At 42.8% G+C, this 14072-nt stretch overlaps 1 protein-coding gene across 1 annotated transcript in view; it reads right to left on the reverse strand.

The window, feature by feature from the left end:
- Window positions 1–7607: 7607 nt before the first annotated feature.
- COG6 (component of oligomeric golgi complex 6) overlaps window positions 7608–14072 on the reverse strand; it is a 60680-nt gene continuing 54215 nt past the window's right edge. Inside the window, exon 19 of the mRNA XM_009642623.2 lies at window positions 7608–10092. Coding sequence (XP_009640918.1) covers window positions 9945–10092 — 148 coding nt within the window. The 3' untranslated portion in view covers window positions 7608–9944. The remainder of the gene's footprint in view (window positions 10093–14072) is intronic.

Raw genomic sequence — 14072 nt, forward strand, 5'->3', positions numbered from 1 at the left:
AAACACTGGAAGGTGGTGGAGGCCCCGTCCCTGGACACATTCAAGGCCAGGTTGGATGGGGCTCTTAGCAACCTCATTGAGTTAAAGATGTCCCTGCTCACTGCAGGGGGGTGGGACTAGATGACCTCAAGGGGTCCCTTCTAACCCAAAGCATTCTATGATTCTATGATTCTAATTTGCTTTTCTCTGGTTCTGCCTTTTCCTTACTTAACTGGGAGAACAGAGCAGGGCCCGGGGCTCAGAAAACCCAGTGCAGGTGGCTGTGTCTGAACTGGTCCTCACCGTGATGTCCAGGGGGAGAGAGAAGCACTTTTACAGCACAGTTGATCTCTTCTGAAGCAGTTTTCTCTACCTGACCAGAAAAGCATTGCTCTGAGCACCCAGTCCCGTGCCGCCGGCATCGTTGGGAGCTATGCCCTCAACAAGAGCTGTCTTTGGGTCTCAGGCACCTGTTGGACTTAAAGATAAGCACATGGTTATGTTCCCATAAAGTCATTTGGTCTTAATCATACACTGAAGAGCTTTGCAGAGTTGATGCCAGAGTTCACTCATGTAGCGGGTGGTTGGAGGGCAAGTGGTAACTGCAAAGACCTGCGATGGAGAGTCAGAAAAAAATGAGTTGCTCTCCACATTAACACTCTTGTATTATTTACCCCCCCATTTAACTTACGAGACTGCCCGATAGAGGAAATTTTGATTTTCAGTTGTTTCACTTGTGATCACCCCAGCTGTTTTCTCTCCTAAAGTTAGCCTGAGTAAATATTTTACTTTGTCCCCTAAGCCACTGCATACCGTTGTGTAACCCAATAAACCCTTTTATTTCATTAGCACCAGTTTATCCAATGTTCCGGACTAGCTGAGAGTGTATTTCCAAGAAGAAAAAGGAAGAACATGTTCACAACCACAGACACCTCCTCAACCTGTTTACGAAAGACAACGCGGGTTCTGCAGGACAGAAAAAAATACTGGCGGAAGGTACCGCGTCTCACCTTTCTGCAATTTTCTCAGTCCGTATCAATTCCCTGAACTAAACCACACTCCATTCAGCATCTAAATGAAAATGAAAGCTAAAAAGGAAGCTCGCTGTTTTCCTCTGCCCAGTAGGGATTATTGGAGGCGATTCTGCACTAACATGTGAGGCGATTGCCTCCTTCTTCGTGCTCTGCCTCAGTCACGGGGGCGGTGGCGGGGCGCGCGCGTGCAGGGAGGGACGACCGCCATCTTGTTTAGAGCCACCTGCTTCAGCAGCGGGTGATCTTCGTAAGGGAAAAAGGGGAACTGGAGGGAAAGGCAAAACACCACAGCAGCAACCAGCCTGCATCCCAAGCCTGCGACCTCCTTGACCTTTATCACGCAGCAGCGGCAGGGGAGTCGGGGGGCAGAGGGGGTCAGGCAGTGACTGCCCCATGCCAGGCGCAGTTGCTGCTCTCACCGTACCCACCGTGGGCTCGCCTCCAGACAGCTCGGCTTTGTCACCGCTGCTCTGTGGTCTCAGCTTAGTATCCAGTAGGATTTTCTGGGCCACACCAGAAAACCTTGGGAATATGTTTCTTTATAAAGATATGGAAAATGCACAACTCTTTTTCCAAGGAGCTTTGCGTCTAGGTGAGGAGAGGAGATATGATAAATGGAGAAGAGGAGGCTGAGGGGAGACCTTATCGCCCTCTACAACTACCTGAAAGGAGGCTGTAGTGAGGTGGGGGTCGGCCTCTTCTCCCTGGTAACAGACAAAAGGACGAAGGGAAATGGTCTGAAGGGCAGGGCCAGGGCAGGGTTAGGTTGGACATTAGGAAAAATTTCTTCACAGAAAGGGTTATCAGGCTCTGGAATGGGCTGCCCAGGGAGGTGGTCAAGTCCCCATCCTTGGAGGTATTTAAAAGTTGGGTAGATGAGGTGCTTAGGGCCATGGTTTAATGGTGGGATGGCAGGGTTAGGTTAACGGTTGGACTTGATGATCATAAAGGTCTTTTCCAACCTAGACAATTCTATGATTCTATGATGCAAAACTCTTAGACGTATGAGAACAACCTGATCCAGTACGAAATCTGCTACGGCAAAATAACCCCTCCAAAACCCTCTGGTTTGCCTTGAACAAAATTTGGAGTGGCAGCAGCAGCTTGTACCTCATAGGGTGTTTCTCACCATGCAGCCACAGTGGCTCTGACATGATATTGGCACCTGAAAAGCAGGTTCATGGTCTCAAGGCCCCACAATGTCAACCCTTCAGAGGCCTCCAAGAGCCACTCAGCTCTTTCTGCTGACTCGATAACATCATAGAATCATAGAATCATTTAGGTTGGAAAAGACCTTTAAGATCACCAAGTCCAACTGTTAACCTAACACTGCCATTAAATGCCAGCATCCACTCTGTAAGTGCTCTCGCATTACTCTGAGCCACAGCTTTTATGTTCACGCATTTTATGTTCGGGTGTTACCATACCTGGGCCACATACCCAAAGCCGGTGCTTTGAAAAGAGCCTGACATCTCATTAGAAGAACAAGAACTAACTGGTAGCACTCCTCACCTGGCAGTCGAAATCATACACTCTTTGTGAAGCAGTTTGCCGTCCTTTTGTCATTCTGGATATGAAAAATAAAAACCAAAGGACTTTCTAAACTGATCCCATTTAAGTAAATAGCTGACAATTTTTTATCGCTGCTGTGATATTCCTGTGTGCTGCCAAGAGGATCCTCGGAAGGGGATCTGAAGGAATCTGTGTATTTTATAAACAGACCAAACCGTGCAAGAGCATGTTCAAGTATAGGTTGTTACTGAAACTGAAGAGAGGACGACGTTGCTATGACACACTCGGATTCGGAGCCCTTTCCAAGTCAAAGTGCTGGCAAGCTGATCTTCTCCTGGAATTTGCTTGGGTCGCTGTCCTGGAAGTCCCTGGGGGACATCAGCTCCTCCTCGCCGTGTTGTCAGGGCTGCTGTAAGCAGACACGCAGCCCGTTCTGCTGTGTTGTCTCTGGAGCACCAGACCCGAGGCACGGGTTTCTCTCTGAGCCGCAGGTGGGGATGGACCCTCATAGGGATAAATGTTTGTCGCTCCCATAGTATTTAGGTACGGAGCAGCAGGGCCACCTGACCCAAGAACAGTTGGACATACTGGTCCGATTTCTGCCTTAGCATGTGCTGAAGTGAAGGCTGTATTTCATCTGCACAAACCAAGTAGTTTGGTAATTTGCCCATTCTTTCTTTTCAGCTAAGAAGGAGGAAAGTTCTACCCCAAGCTGCGAGCCCATCACCCAGTGCTCAGGACAGCTGTAACAGAGGCAGCAGAAACACTGTCCTTCTTGAACAGGGACATGTCTGTCCTGCCAAAGTAGGCAGGTGTCCTCAGAGCAAGGTGGGGTAAGGGCTGGAGATGGTAGATCTGCTCTATGATCTCTCCAGTGGGGCCACCGGAGCTGGAAGCATGGCCAAAGGTTTCTCACCTCTGTGTCTAGGAGATTTGAGGACCTGTGAAACTTCTGGGTGCAGTAATTCAGGATTAGAAATGCTGTACAACAGAAGGTACAAAGAGAACCAAGGAACTGGGATGACCATGCAGAACTGACATGGAGAGTAGGGACAAGACCTTTCTTTAAGGATTTCTCCATAACTTGGTCCTTCTGAGGGGCATTTTCTGAGCCGTTTCTAAGGAAGAAGGCTGTTAAGAGCTTAGCCAGTCTTTCAAGAGTCATCTTCCGAAAATCATTCATAAATTCCTATTAAAAGTTCATGAGGCTGCTAGGCTACAAACAAGGACACCAAAACCACTAAGAAAACAAACAAAAAGAAATTATAATAAAATGTGTCCTCTTCTGACTCTCACCCACTTGTGACTCTGATCTTTCAAGGTTAACTGCAGATCCAGAGCATGAGCTCATGTTCTGCCTCTGCAGCCTGGCACCGCTGCCAGGGCCTCTATCAGAGCCAGGGCTCGGCACAGCTTCAGCCCCACGCTCTGCCACTGCAAAACCTGCCCTTGCCCAGCAAAAGGGCCAGGGACTGGTGCAGGATGTGCCCAGGCAGCTCTGTTTTCTTCCCTTTTTGCTTCTCCATGACTCCTGGAATGTGTTTGCACATGGTGGAAAAAATGCAAAGAGCAGGGAGAAGCAGCCAGGAACGTCACCCTCCCTGCCACCCTCCCCGCCGTCGCTCAGCTGCGGGGCCGGCAGGCATGGTGGTTCACGCCAGCATCGGTACCCAGGGAAGTCGGAGGAGCCCCCGATGCCCGTAGCAGGTGAAACACCCAGAGATGAGATGAATTTTTGGGGTAATCCATTTCGGAATGAAAAAAGGAAAATCTACTGTCTGCACAAGCTCAGTTAACGCAGGCTCTCAGTGAAGGAGGCGAAACCTGTTTTGATCAGGAAACTGGCGTGCAAGGACTACAAAATATTTCACAAACTTTCGAACCCGCCTTCTCCTCCCTGTTTTCATTAACGGGCATCTTTTATCCTGTCATAAGCAACAGCAACACGACTAATTAGTTTAACAAGTACAACAAATGGTTTTATTGACAAAAAGGAACCCTTTGAAATATACATTACATTCACAAAGGATTAAATTACACCCTATTATCCGTTTTCCATAAAATAAAGATTACTTTGATAAATCACGACTAATGTTATCTTTGGCTGATAAGAACCCTGTGCTTATTTGTGTGGCTTCTATAAATAGCGTGTTCTGAATTTTTTTTTTTTCTCCCTAAATATAGTCAATGTTACAGTCTGCCAGGCGTTTTCCTGCAATTTGACAATACCACATCTGTGAACTAGGCAGCAAATGAAAGCTTCATTGTCTGAATATGAAACATGCAATAGTCTTTTTTTTTTTTTTTTTTTCAGCTGCTCCACAGTACTCTACCAAACACCTTTCAGCCATACCACGCTCATTCGAGGTTTCCTTACTGCTAAAGCAAGGCAGTCAAAATAAATGACTTCTGTTGTTAAGAGAAAAGCCTTTCTGGTTTGTCTTTCCATTGCATGCAAAGTCTGTGTGACAACTGTAGCATGAGGGGGTCGTACCCTCATTTAGGCCTCAATATATGTAAGATATGTACATAAGATATGTGCATTAATGTACATAAGGTAAGGGGTAAGTGTACATTTTCAGGTGTAAAGGGCTCCTTTGCACTTTGTATTTCCATAGCTTTCCACCAGAGCATTCTGCAGATTACTGAAGATTTACCCATATCATCTTTGAGGGGATGAACAGTTGGCCAAGGACCAAGACAGAAGCAATGTCCTGGATTTACTTCAGCCCTACACCAGCTTTACATAAAGCGGCTCTTTACTCAAGGCTGTAGATAGCTGGGGTATTGGAAGAAGACCTTTGTGTGACAAGAGGCTCACCCATCTTTTGAGCATTTGGTAACCACGTATGCTGGGCTAGAGCAAACATCTCCACTGAAGCACCAGCCCAGCAGCCCAACTGGGCAGCAAACGCCTGGTTTAGTACAGCACAGGAGCACACGTTCACCTTCAAAATGCCTTTAAAAAACTTCTGAAGTAGTTTGGTTCTGAAAAATTGAAGTTGGCTTCTTACCACGCAGCGGACGGCTGGAGAGACCTGCCCTGTCATATGGAGGGCTCTGCCTCTCCCACCCTTCAGGACAAATATCCAAGTTCAAGTTATATTCATTTCCCATTTTCTGACATTCTTTCAAGAAACAAATTGGCTCCAAGTTCAACTATGGCTTTGTATGCCACTGGGTGACTCAAAGCATCTCATTTTACACCCCCAGTTGCTCAAGGGTTAGAGTTGGTGCAGCAGTTGCAGGATTGGCTTGAAGTTTGGTTTGCAAAGCACTTAAGAGCAGTGGGAAAAAGATGTAGATGGAGGTTCTGGAAACCTTTAACAAGTAAATCCAAGTATGTGAGGGAGCTCAGCTGTATGACATACTTTTACTTCTGCTGCCAGTTTGTTCTAATCTGCACTTGGAAAATTCTCCAAACTCTTCAAACATAACATCAATTTAATATCAATTTACAGCATATAACCCCACCATAGCTGTTTTGGATGGGTGTGCTCGTCACAAGCAAGTGTCTCTTTTTCTGCATTTTCCCTCCGACGCAGGTGGCAGTGGATTTCAGACAAACTCACACCCATGTCTGTGTTACTTCTGGAGGGTGTGTTTCACTCATGGAAATACGTCTAACCCCTTCGTTTAATTTTCAAAATTTTATAAGCTTGCCACCCCCTGGGTTGCCTGCAAAGTGACTCAGCAAGGCAAGCAAAGGGATCAAAGAACAGATAGAGGTTTTTAAATGAATGGAAAAGTTTAGCAGTTCTGCAAGTATTTTCCTCCAACACATATTTCAAAAACCTTAATAAAAATAATTATAGCCAAGTCTACTAACAGACAAAATGCAGGGCTAGAGTCATAAATCTCAGAGAATAGGGAGGAGCACCCTGAAATGCTGCAAAACAACTGTATTATCACCTTTCCAAACCTACTTAAGCTTCTCCTTTCCTATAATAGAAAATAAAAAAAATCTCTTTTCCTGTAATAGAAAACAAAAAAATCACCATGGCTGGGCTACCGTGTGTTTGCTACAATTAAAACAACTTTTATGTTTTATTTCCATAGTGTTGTGCATATTTATAAAGAGGGGAGGAGAAAACTGTAGACATAGGATTGAACACAGAGGCATTGTCACCAGTGCAGATGAACCACCTTGGGTCCAACCCAAATTCAACTCCCTACCTTGCTGTTTGCTGGGTGTTCTGTGGGTGATAAAGGATCCTGATTCTGCTTCATGGACTTGTATATTGGAGGTCAAAGATAAGGTCCCTGTTTCCCAGTTGTTACTGGAGGAAGAGCTAGACCTTGGAGTCCTCAGGAGAGCCCTTGCATCCATGCCACAGGGCCAAACTCCTCCTTGCTTATTCCATCTCACGCCTCCCATATTTTGCATTGATTTATGCACAGCTGCTAAATTCAAAAGAGAAGAAACAGAGCTGCCCCATCTTGTACTGCACAACAGCCAAGGCTTTGGGTGCTCTCCAGGAAGGCGGGAAACGTTGATTCCAAACTCCTTTGGCCCAGAACCCAGCTCTCCCACTTCCCACAAAAGCACTCTTTGCATCGGACAACGATGCAAAAGGAGGCCTTTTACGCATCTGTTCTCAGAACTGGGTTGTCAGAGTGCCAAATGCTGAGAGCGCTGCCTCCTATAGGCAGTATTCAAACCACTGCTCTTTACCCAGTTTTCCCTCTTTGAAGGCCTGCCCCTCCGTATGACGTGCTTAAGGACCAACAGCAGCAGCGCTGACAAGCTCAGCCTGGCCAGGTGAGCATCTCTTCATGCACTGCCATGCTCAAGTCAGACCTGCAGGAACTGGTCTGAATACGGACCCGGTACCGACAACCAGAACGGTTCCATTTACTGAAAGGCTCACGGGTCATCCATCTAACCTCGAAATTAGAGGACTGCGGCCTCATGGTTCCTGGTGTGGAAATCTGTAAAATAAAAGGGTCAGAAATGCCAAGCTAGAAAAGGCAGGTCAACATCTAATCATCTTTTCCTTCCTCCTCTTAGGAAGGCAAGCAAGAGGAAATAACAACATGGAAGCCAGAAGTCAGTAAATCAAATGCTTTTATTGACGTCCTTTCTCATTTGTGACCTTTCATCATTTACTTTAATCGCACAGACCAAAATCAGCGATCAACTTTAATTTTTGTAAGTTACAACTTTTATAGCTTTTGCATTTTTATTAAGAGAAGATAAAATCATGGGTAAGTCTCTACATAGACTCAAAGATAGGAAGCAACTCCCGACTAATCTTCATGCAAACTACTGACTGATTATTGGAGACTGAGTTTGAGTGTAATTTCAGGAAAAAGTTCACTCTTATATTAATCTAATAACAACCTAATTTATAATCCTTTCACAACTGATGTATTTTTCATATATTAGATAATAATTATAGGCATATTAAGCAATATTAACATTATTAAACAACAATGAGCAGCCTTCTGAATGTATACTATGGTAATGCAAAATCTGAGTAATTTAAAGTGCCTTACCTAGTAAAAGAACATAATTTTCCATTAGAGTTTTCTAAGCTTCTGGAATTTACAGGTCTGGAGTTTTTAAACAGAATAAATCTAACATTCACATTTACAGAAGAATTTATGCCTGATCCAAGAACTCCAGGGACACTTCCACTTTCAAATCTTTTTCTATTATACGCACAAATTATGCCCATTTGGAAAAGGAGCTACTGCTTTATTGTGGTATTACCAAGGAAGCTGCCTTCTGAGCGCACTGGATACATCTTGTGCAATGAGTTTTCTGAGAGACTAAAATGTATTGCTGCTGCTCTTCTCTATTTCTTGCTCTTTTGCAAGCACACACTAAGCTGCAGACTTGGCTGCCACTAAGTATATGTTTTATATGGGGAATATTATTGCTGATAAAAATAAAATATCTAAGTTATTCAATATGAATGACTGCTCATCTCCCCCTTGGTGTATATAAATAAGCCACATCTAATATGAGTGTAAACTCAGGCAACTGTAACAACTCTGTGGCACCCATACAACAAAAAAGAGGAAAAAAAAAAAAAGTTAGTTATATGCTTCCAACAAAACAGGTAGCTTAAATTATTCTTTAAAAAAGCAACCAAACAAAAATCCTAGCCCCAAAACCCCCCAAATTCCTTTTACTTTTTGTTTCCTGAAGGTTTCTCTCTAACAAGGCTTTCCTGAAGGAAGAGTATGTTTAAGGAATTTGCAGAAAATTACCTTAAGGCCCAACAGAGAACAAGTGTCCTACTTAGGTATTTTCCTCTTTCACTGGAAGCAAAGGTCCCCTAAATCATAACTCTCTATGTAATTAAGGTTTCTACACAGAGCAGGTTCAGCTTTGCACCAAAGGAGAAAAGAAATGAAACCTTCACTCATGGCTTTCTACGCATCAGCCTAGAACAACTACTCACCCCGGCCCCCCCCACATTAATTCCCAGGCCAACCCGTGGCTGCCACAGGTGAACTTACAAGTTTTAGGAGCATCACTGCAGACATGTAAACCATGAAAATGCGGATTATTAACGGAATAAATGCTTTTACTGGAGCAGACGGACTTTTTCTGTACTCACAAAAAAGCAAAACAAAACACATGTACATGTGAAGGAGGAATAGCCATACTGCTGTGCAAACCATTTTCCTAACCTACACTGTTACTGGTCCCAGCCTTAAAGACAACAGCAAGTATCAACTGATATAAGGACTCCTACAGAATGATTGCATGAAAACAAAATCCTTCCAGTAAAACAAAATTACACAAATAACTTAAAGCATTAAGTTCCAAGTTATGTACACGCACGTAGCTCAAATATTTCTTTTTCTTACAGAAAATACCAGAAGTAGCAACAACGACAATGGATTCCAAAAAGCACACAAATTTTGCCTCAAACATTTAATCAACAGGATTTGAAAAACAGCATCAAATATTCTGAAATGATTTATGAGCTGTAAAAGTGATGCACTTGAGACATTCAAAGTATATCAGTTGTATTAAAATTACAGTTATCGGCATTTACTGGTGATAGGCTGAGAAAAAGAGTGAAAGGACAGGGAAAAGAGCAAATAAAAATATTGGCGAGGTCGTAAGAGACACTGGTTCAGTCTCTAGTTGAAAGGATTATGTACAGCAAGGAAAAAGCTTCTTTCTCCTTTTTCAAAGAGATTGCATATTGTCACGGTCCATTTCCATTAGAGGAATACATTAAAATAATTTTTAATCTATATTCTATTTTCTGGCCTATAGAAGGTATTCTAAGACACAGGAAAGACTAGACTTCTGTCAAGCAGATTAAACAAAACCGCATTCCTACATATTTTAACTATACAGTTACACATCAAATTCAAAACAGAAAAATGACTCGACGCAAATACTCAACAAATACAGAGTTACGGATTCTGATAAATCTGGGGGAAACAAGACTATGAAAGGAGTGCCTGAACTTGATGAGGAGATCTGTGTAGTATGGTTTCTGGATCCTTATATTCATTTGAAGGATCCATCACAGCTGCATATAACTCACTGTAAGCTCTGCAGACCAGTTCTGTTGATTGTTTTATTATCTGCTCTCTAAACAAGAAAACAAAAACATAATTTGCAAATTGTAGGGAATATAACTGTACTACATACAAAGAATTAAAGATATACACTAAAAATACACATTAAAAATTGGTGTCAGTTACATTAAAAGGCCCTTTTACTTCAAATGTGAAAACAGCTTCAAGTTTTAAAACAAAAGGCTTCTTCATCTGTTTATACTGTAGATTGATAAACTCATATATATCATCCTGATAACCAAGAAATTAGCTTCTTTATTTCTGCAATCATGAAAAAAATAGAAGGATTTAATTTGCATACATTAGTTTTTCACCTGCACTCCCCCTGTATCTTTGAGAAGACTGATAATCTTAGTGATCTACCTTCTACCTTCTGTGGCACCTCACTGTCCTTTGTAAATAAACGCCTTTTTTTTCAACTACCAGCAAATATATTCAATTTGCTTTATCTTGACAGCACCTGATTCCATAATCGGTCAAAAAGGAAGAGCTGAAAGTGATAGTGGTCAGAGATTTAAAACTTGCTACAGCCTTTTAACCAACAACGCTGTGAAGTCTGCGTCCTGTTATTTTTCTGGATCTAAATGAGTAATAATGCACAGAGACTGGATGCTAAATTTAACTGGAAAGTTTAATGGTTTTTTAAGACAAACTAATATTTTTATTTTACATTTCCCATGGAATCAGTTTACTTTAATCACCATAGTGATGTGTTTACAGTTGCAGATACATTTTTATCTATGAGAAAGAGTAGTTACAACTATTTTACAGCCAAACCCATGCAAGTGGAACACCAGGAGAAGCTGAGGAAACCAAGGTAACCATGAATCCAGATTTGGCCCTGCCGTAATACACAGCAAAGGAACAAAGACACCAAAACTGCATCCACTAAAATCAGGGCTGAATTCACCAACCGCTGAGAAATGACAAGTTAAAGAAATCTCAAAGACCAAGTGCATAAAACTTCATCTGTTCAGAAACCATTACAAAACGGAAGCTATGAGAAAGAAGATTAAGAGGCAAAACCTGCATTTTATTCTGATGCACAGTATCTGGTTTTTCGATATACAGCATCAACTGCCAGTATTACTAGGTTATTAGAATATGTGAAAAAAGACTGGCCTTATAATGTCAAATCTAGAAACACCATCATAAGGGAAATATATTCAAGGTGTTCAGGTAAAACAACCGTCTCTGGTCACAGTCTGGGATCACTAAGCTACTATAACATGACAATCTTTTAAGTATTGAACACAGACTTCGTATAAAACTAATGGTATTGCACCAAATAATACTAAATTAAAATATTCCAGAGGACTGAACAGCATCAAATGAGCCTTTCCATCAAACAATGTCAGTGTCATTAATCAGTACATTAGGATTTCAGTTGCCATAACAACATGATACATTTTATCACTAACACAAATGGCAGCACTTTCTAAAAATAGTAATTCCAGCATTCGGTTTCTGTGATCCAACAAAACAAAAAGAGCTTTTCAAGACCAACAGGTATATAAATAAATAGCTTAAAACTTTTTAAATGAGCAAAGGAATTTGGAAGACGAGCATGCACTGGCGCATGTTGGAAGGAATGTTCTTCATAGCTTAAATAATATTGCCAGTGAGTATTAGAACTGGACTCTTGGGTCCCAGCTCAGCCATTGGAACGGTGGATCACAATTATGTGATTTCAAGGAAGATTTCTTCAAAACTGACATCAAACGTCTGCAAAACTAACTTGAAAATTTCAATGACTATAGCCAGAGATTAAAATTATAGTACTGGTTAAATGTTTGCTTGAATTTTGAGAAACTTTTGAATTTTGAAGGTTTATTTACTACAGAAAATATTAAGACCGTGATGCTAAAAGCCTGTGTCTCTGTAAATAGTTATCTTAACTTCAAAAGGATTGCTTGTGTTTAAAGCTACATGTTTGAAGGCTAATGAGCTAACAGCTTATTTATTTATTTTAATTCTGAGCAGAAGCTGACATAGAGCATTGAGTTATAGCAGGTCAATAAACTCCTGCATGTTAGCTGAACTGTAGCAGCTGTAGCAATCGGCTTCACACAGGCTCCCCTCTCACCTGCCCAATGTTGGAAGATAACATGAATTTGGCTTAAATTGCGCTCAGAGATTTAAAAAGCTTATCAATGGGATAAGGTTAAGAGCGCATACATGACCAGTTTATCTTGGTTCATCTGACAGAAGAAATGATAAAGTCAAAGTAATTTCACTGTGCCTGAGTCTTTACAGTAGCATAAAGTCTACCTCTGAAAAATTGCTTCTGTGTTAGCTGTGAAAAATTGAGGCTTTCAAAATACACTTAGTGTTATTATGATTTTTAAATAGACCTACATTAAAAAAAAATACCAAGAGCTAAAATACAGGTTCCATAGCTTGACACCTAGAAGCAGAAGTTGCCACGCTTCACTGACATTACTGCTCAAGCTACTCTGTTTGATCTGTACTGGAGCAGAACAGCTCCCACACAACAGGGTCAGCTCTGCTGGCTGAGCTGTGGGAATGGTAACCCTGGCAGAGAGCCCCAACAAACTACGGAAAAGCACCAACATCCCCCATGCCAAGCCATGCACCAGGTATACGGCACAGAACTGGAGGTCTTTGGATGAGGAGAAGCTGAGCAATACAGCCGGAGAACCTGGCAGTTGGACTAGCTGACCATTATAGGTCCCTTCCAACTGAAGTATCCTATTCTAATAAATTCCCAACAATGAATATTTTTCCCTTGGCATATGCCAGTTTTTAACTGCAGGATGCTCCTCGTATGACTTGTGTTCCAGACCCCTCACCAGCTTGGTTGCTCTCCTCTGGACATGTTCCAGCAATGCAACATCTTTCTTGTAGTGAGGGGCCCAAAACTGAACACAGTATTCGAGGTGCGGCCTCACCAGTGCTGAGTACAGGGGCACGATATGCTGCATGGGGCTATTGTGACCCAAGTGCAGGACCTGGCACTTGGCCTTGTTGCACCTCATGCAGTTGGCCTCGGCCCATCGATCCAGCCTGTCCAGGTCTCTGTGCAGAGCCCTCCTCCCCTCAAGCAGATCAACACTACCACCCAGTTTGGTGTCGTCTGCAAATTTACTGAGGGCACACTCAATCCCCTCATCCAGGTCATTGATAAAGATATTAAACAAGACTGGCCCTAGGACTGAGCCCTGGGGGACACTGCTTGTGACCGGCCGCCAACTGGATTTAGCTCCATTCGCCACGCCTCTCTGGGCTCGGAACACAAGTCATGCGAGGAGCGGCTGAGGGACCTGGGTTTTTCAGTCTGGAGAAGAGGAGGCTGAGGGGAGACCTGATCGCCCTCTACAACTACCTGACAGGAGGCTGTAGGGAGGTGGGGGTCGGCCTCTTCTCCCTGGTAACAGATGATAGGACGAGGGGGAATGGTTTGAAGCTGCGCCAGGGCAGGTTTAGGCTAGACATTAGGAAAAATTTCTTCACCAAAAGGGTTGTCAGGCTCTGGAATGGGCTGCCCAGGGAGGTGGTCGAGTCCTCCTCCCTAGAGGTATTTAAAAGAAGGACAGATGAGGTGCTTAGGGCCATGGTTTAGTGGTGGGATGGCAGGGTTAGGTTAAAGGTTGGACTCAATGATCTTAAAGGTCTTTTCCAACCAAAGTGATTCTGTGATTCTGTGCTGTAATACAATCCCACTGAGGAAAGGTACTAGTAATGAGACTCCAAATACTGTTGCATTACCTAAAATGTGATGCGCTAGTCTCATTTTCTGGTATATTCTGTAACCTGCATTCTTCACAGAAGTGTGAAAAGTAACGTCAAGAAAAGTTTTTGAACAGTGCAGCATATAGTTCTCTGAGTTTAAGTACTACAAAACGTCTTCATATCGTTCACATTTAATTGGAAAGAAATTTGTGGCACTTTCCCTAGCCTTAGGGTTCAGTTGTATTCAAAAAACAGGAGAAGAGATAAACAATGAAGATCTTGCTTCCATGCTTCAAAGAA

Source organism: Egretta garzetta, unplaced genomic scaffold (assembly GCF_000687185.1).
Source record: "Egretta garzetta isolate BGI_Z169 unplaced genomic scaffold, ASM68718v1 scaffold377, whole genome shotgun sequence".
Lineage (NCBI taxonomy): Eukaryota > Metazoa > Chordata > Aves > Pelecaniformes > Ardeidae > Egretta > Egretta garzetta.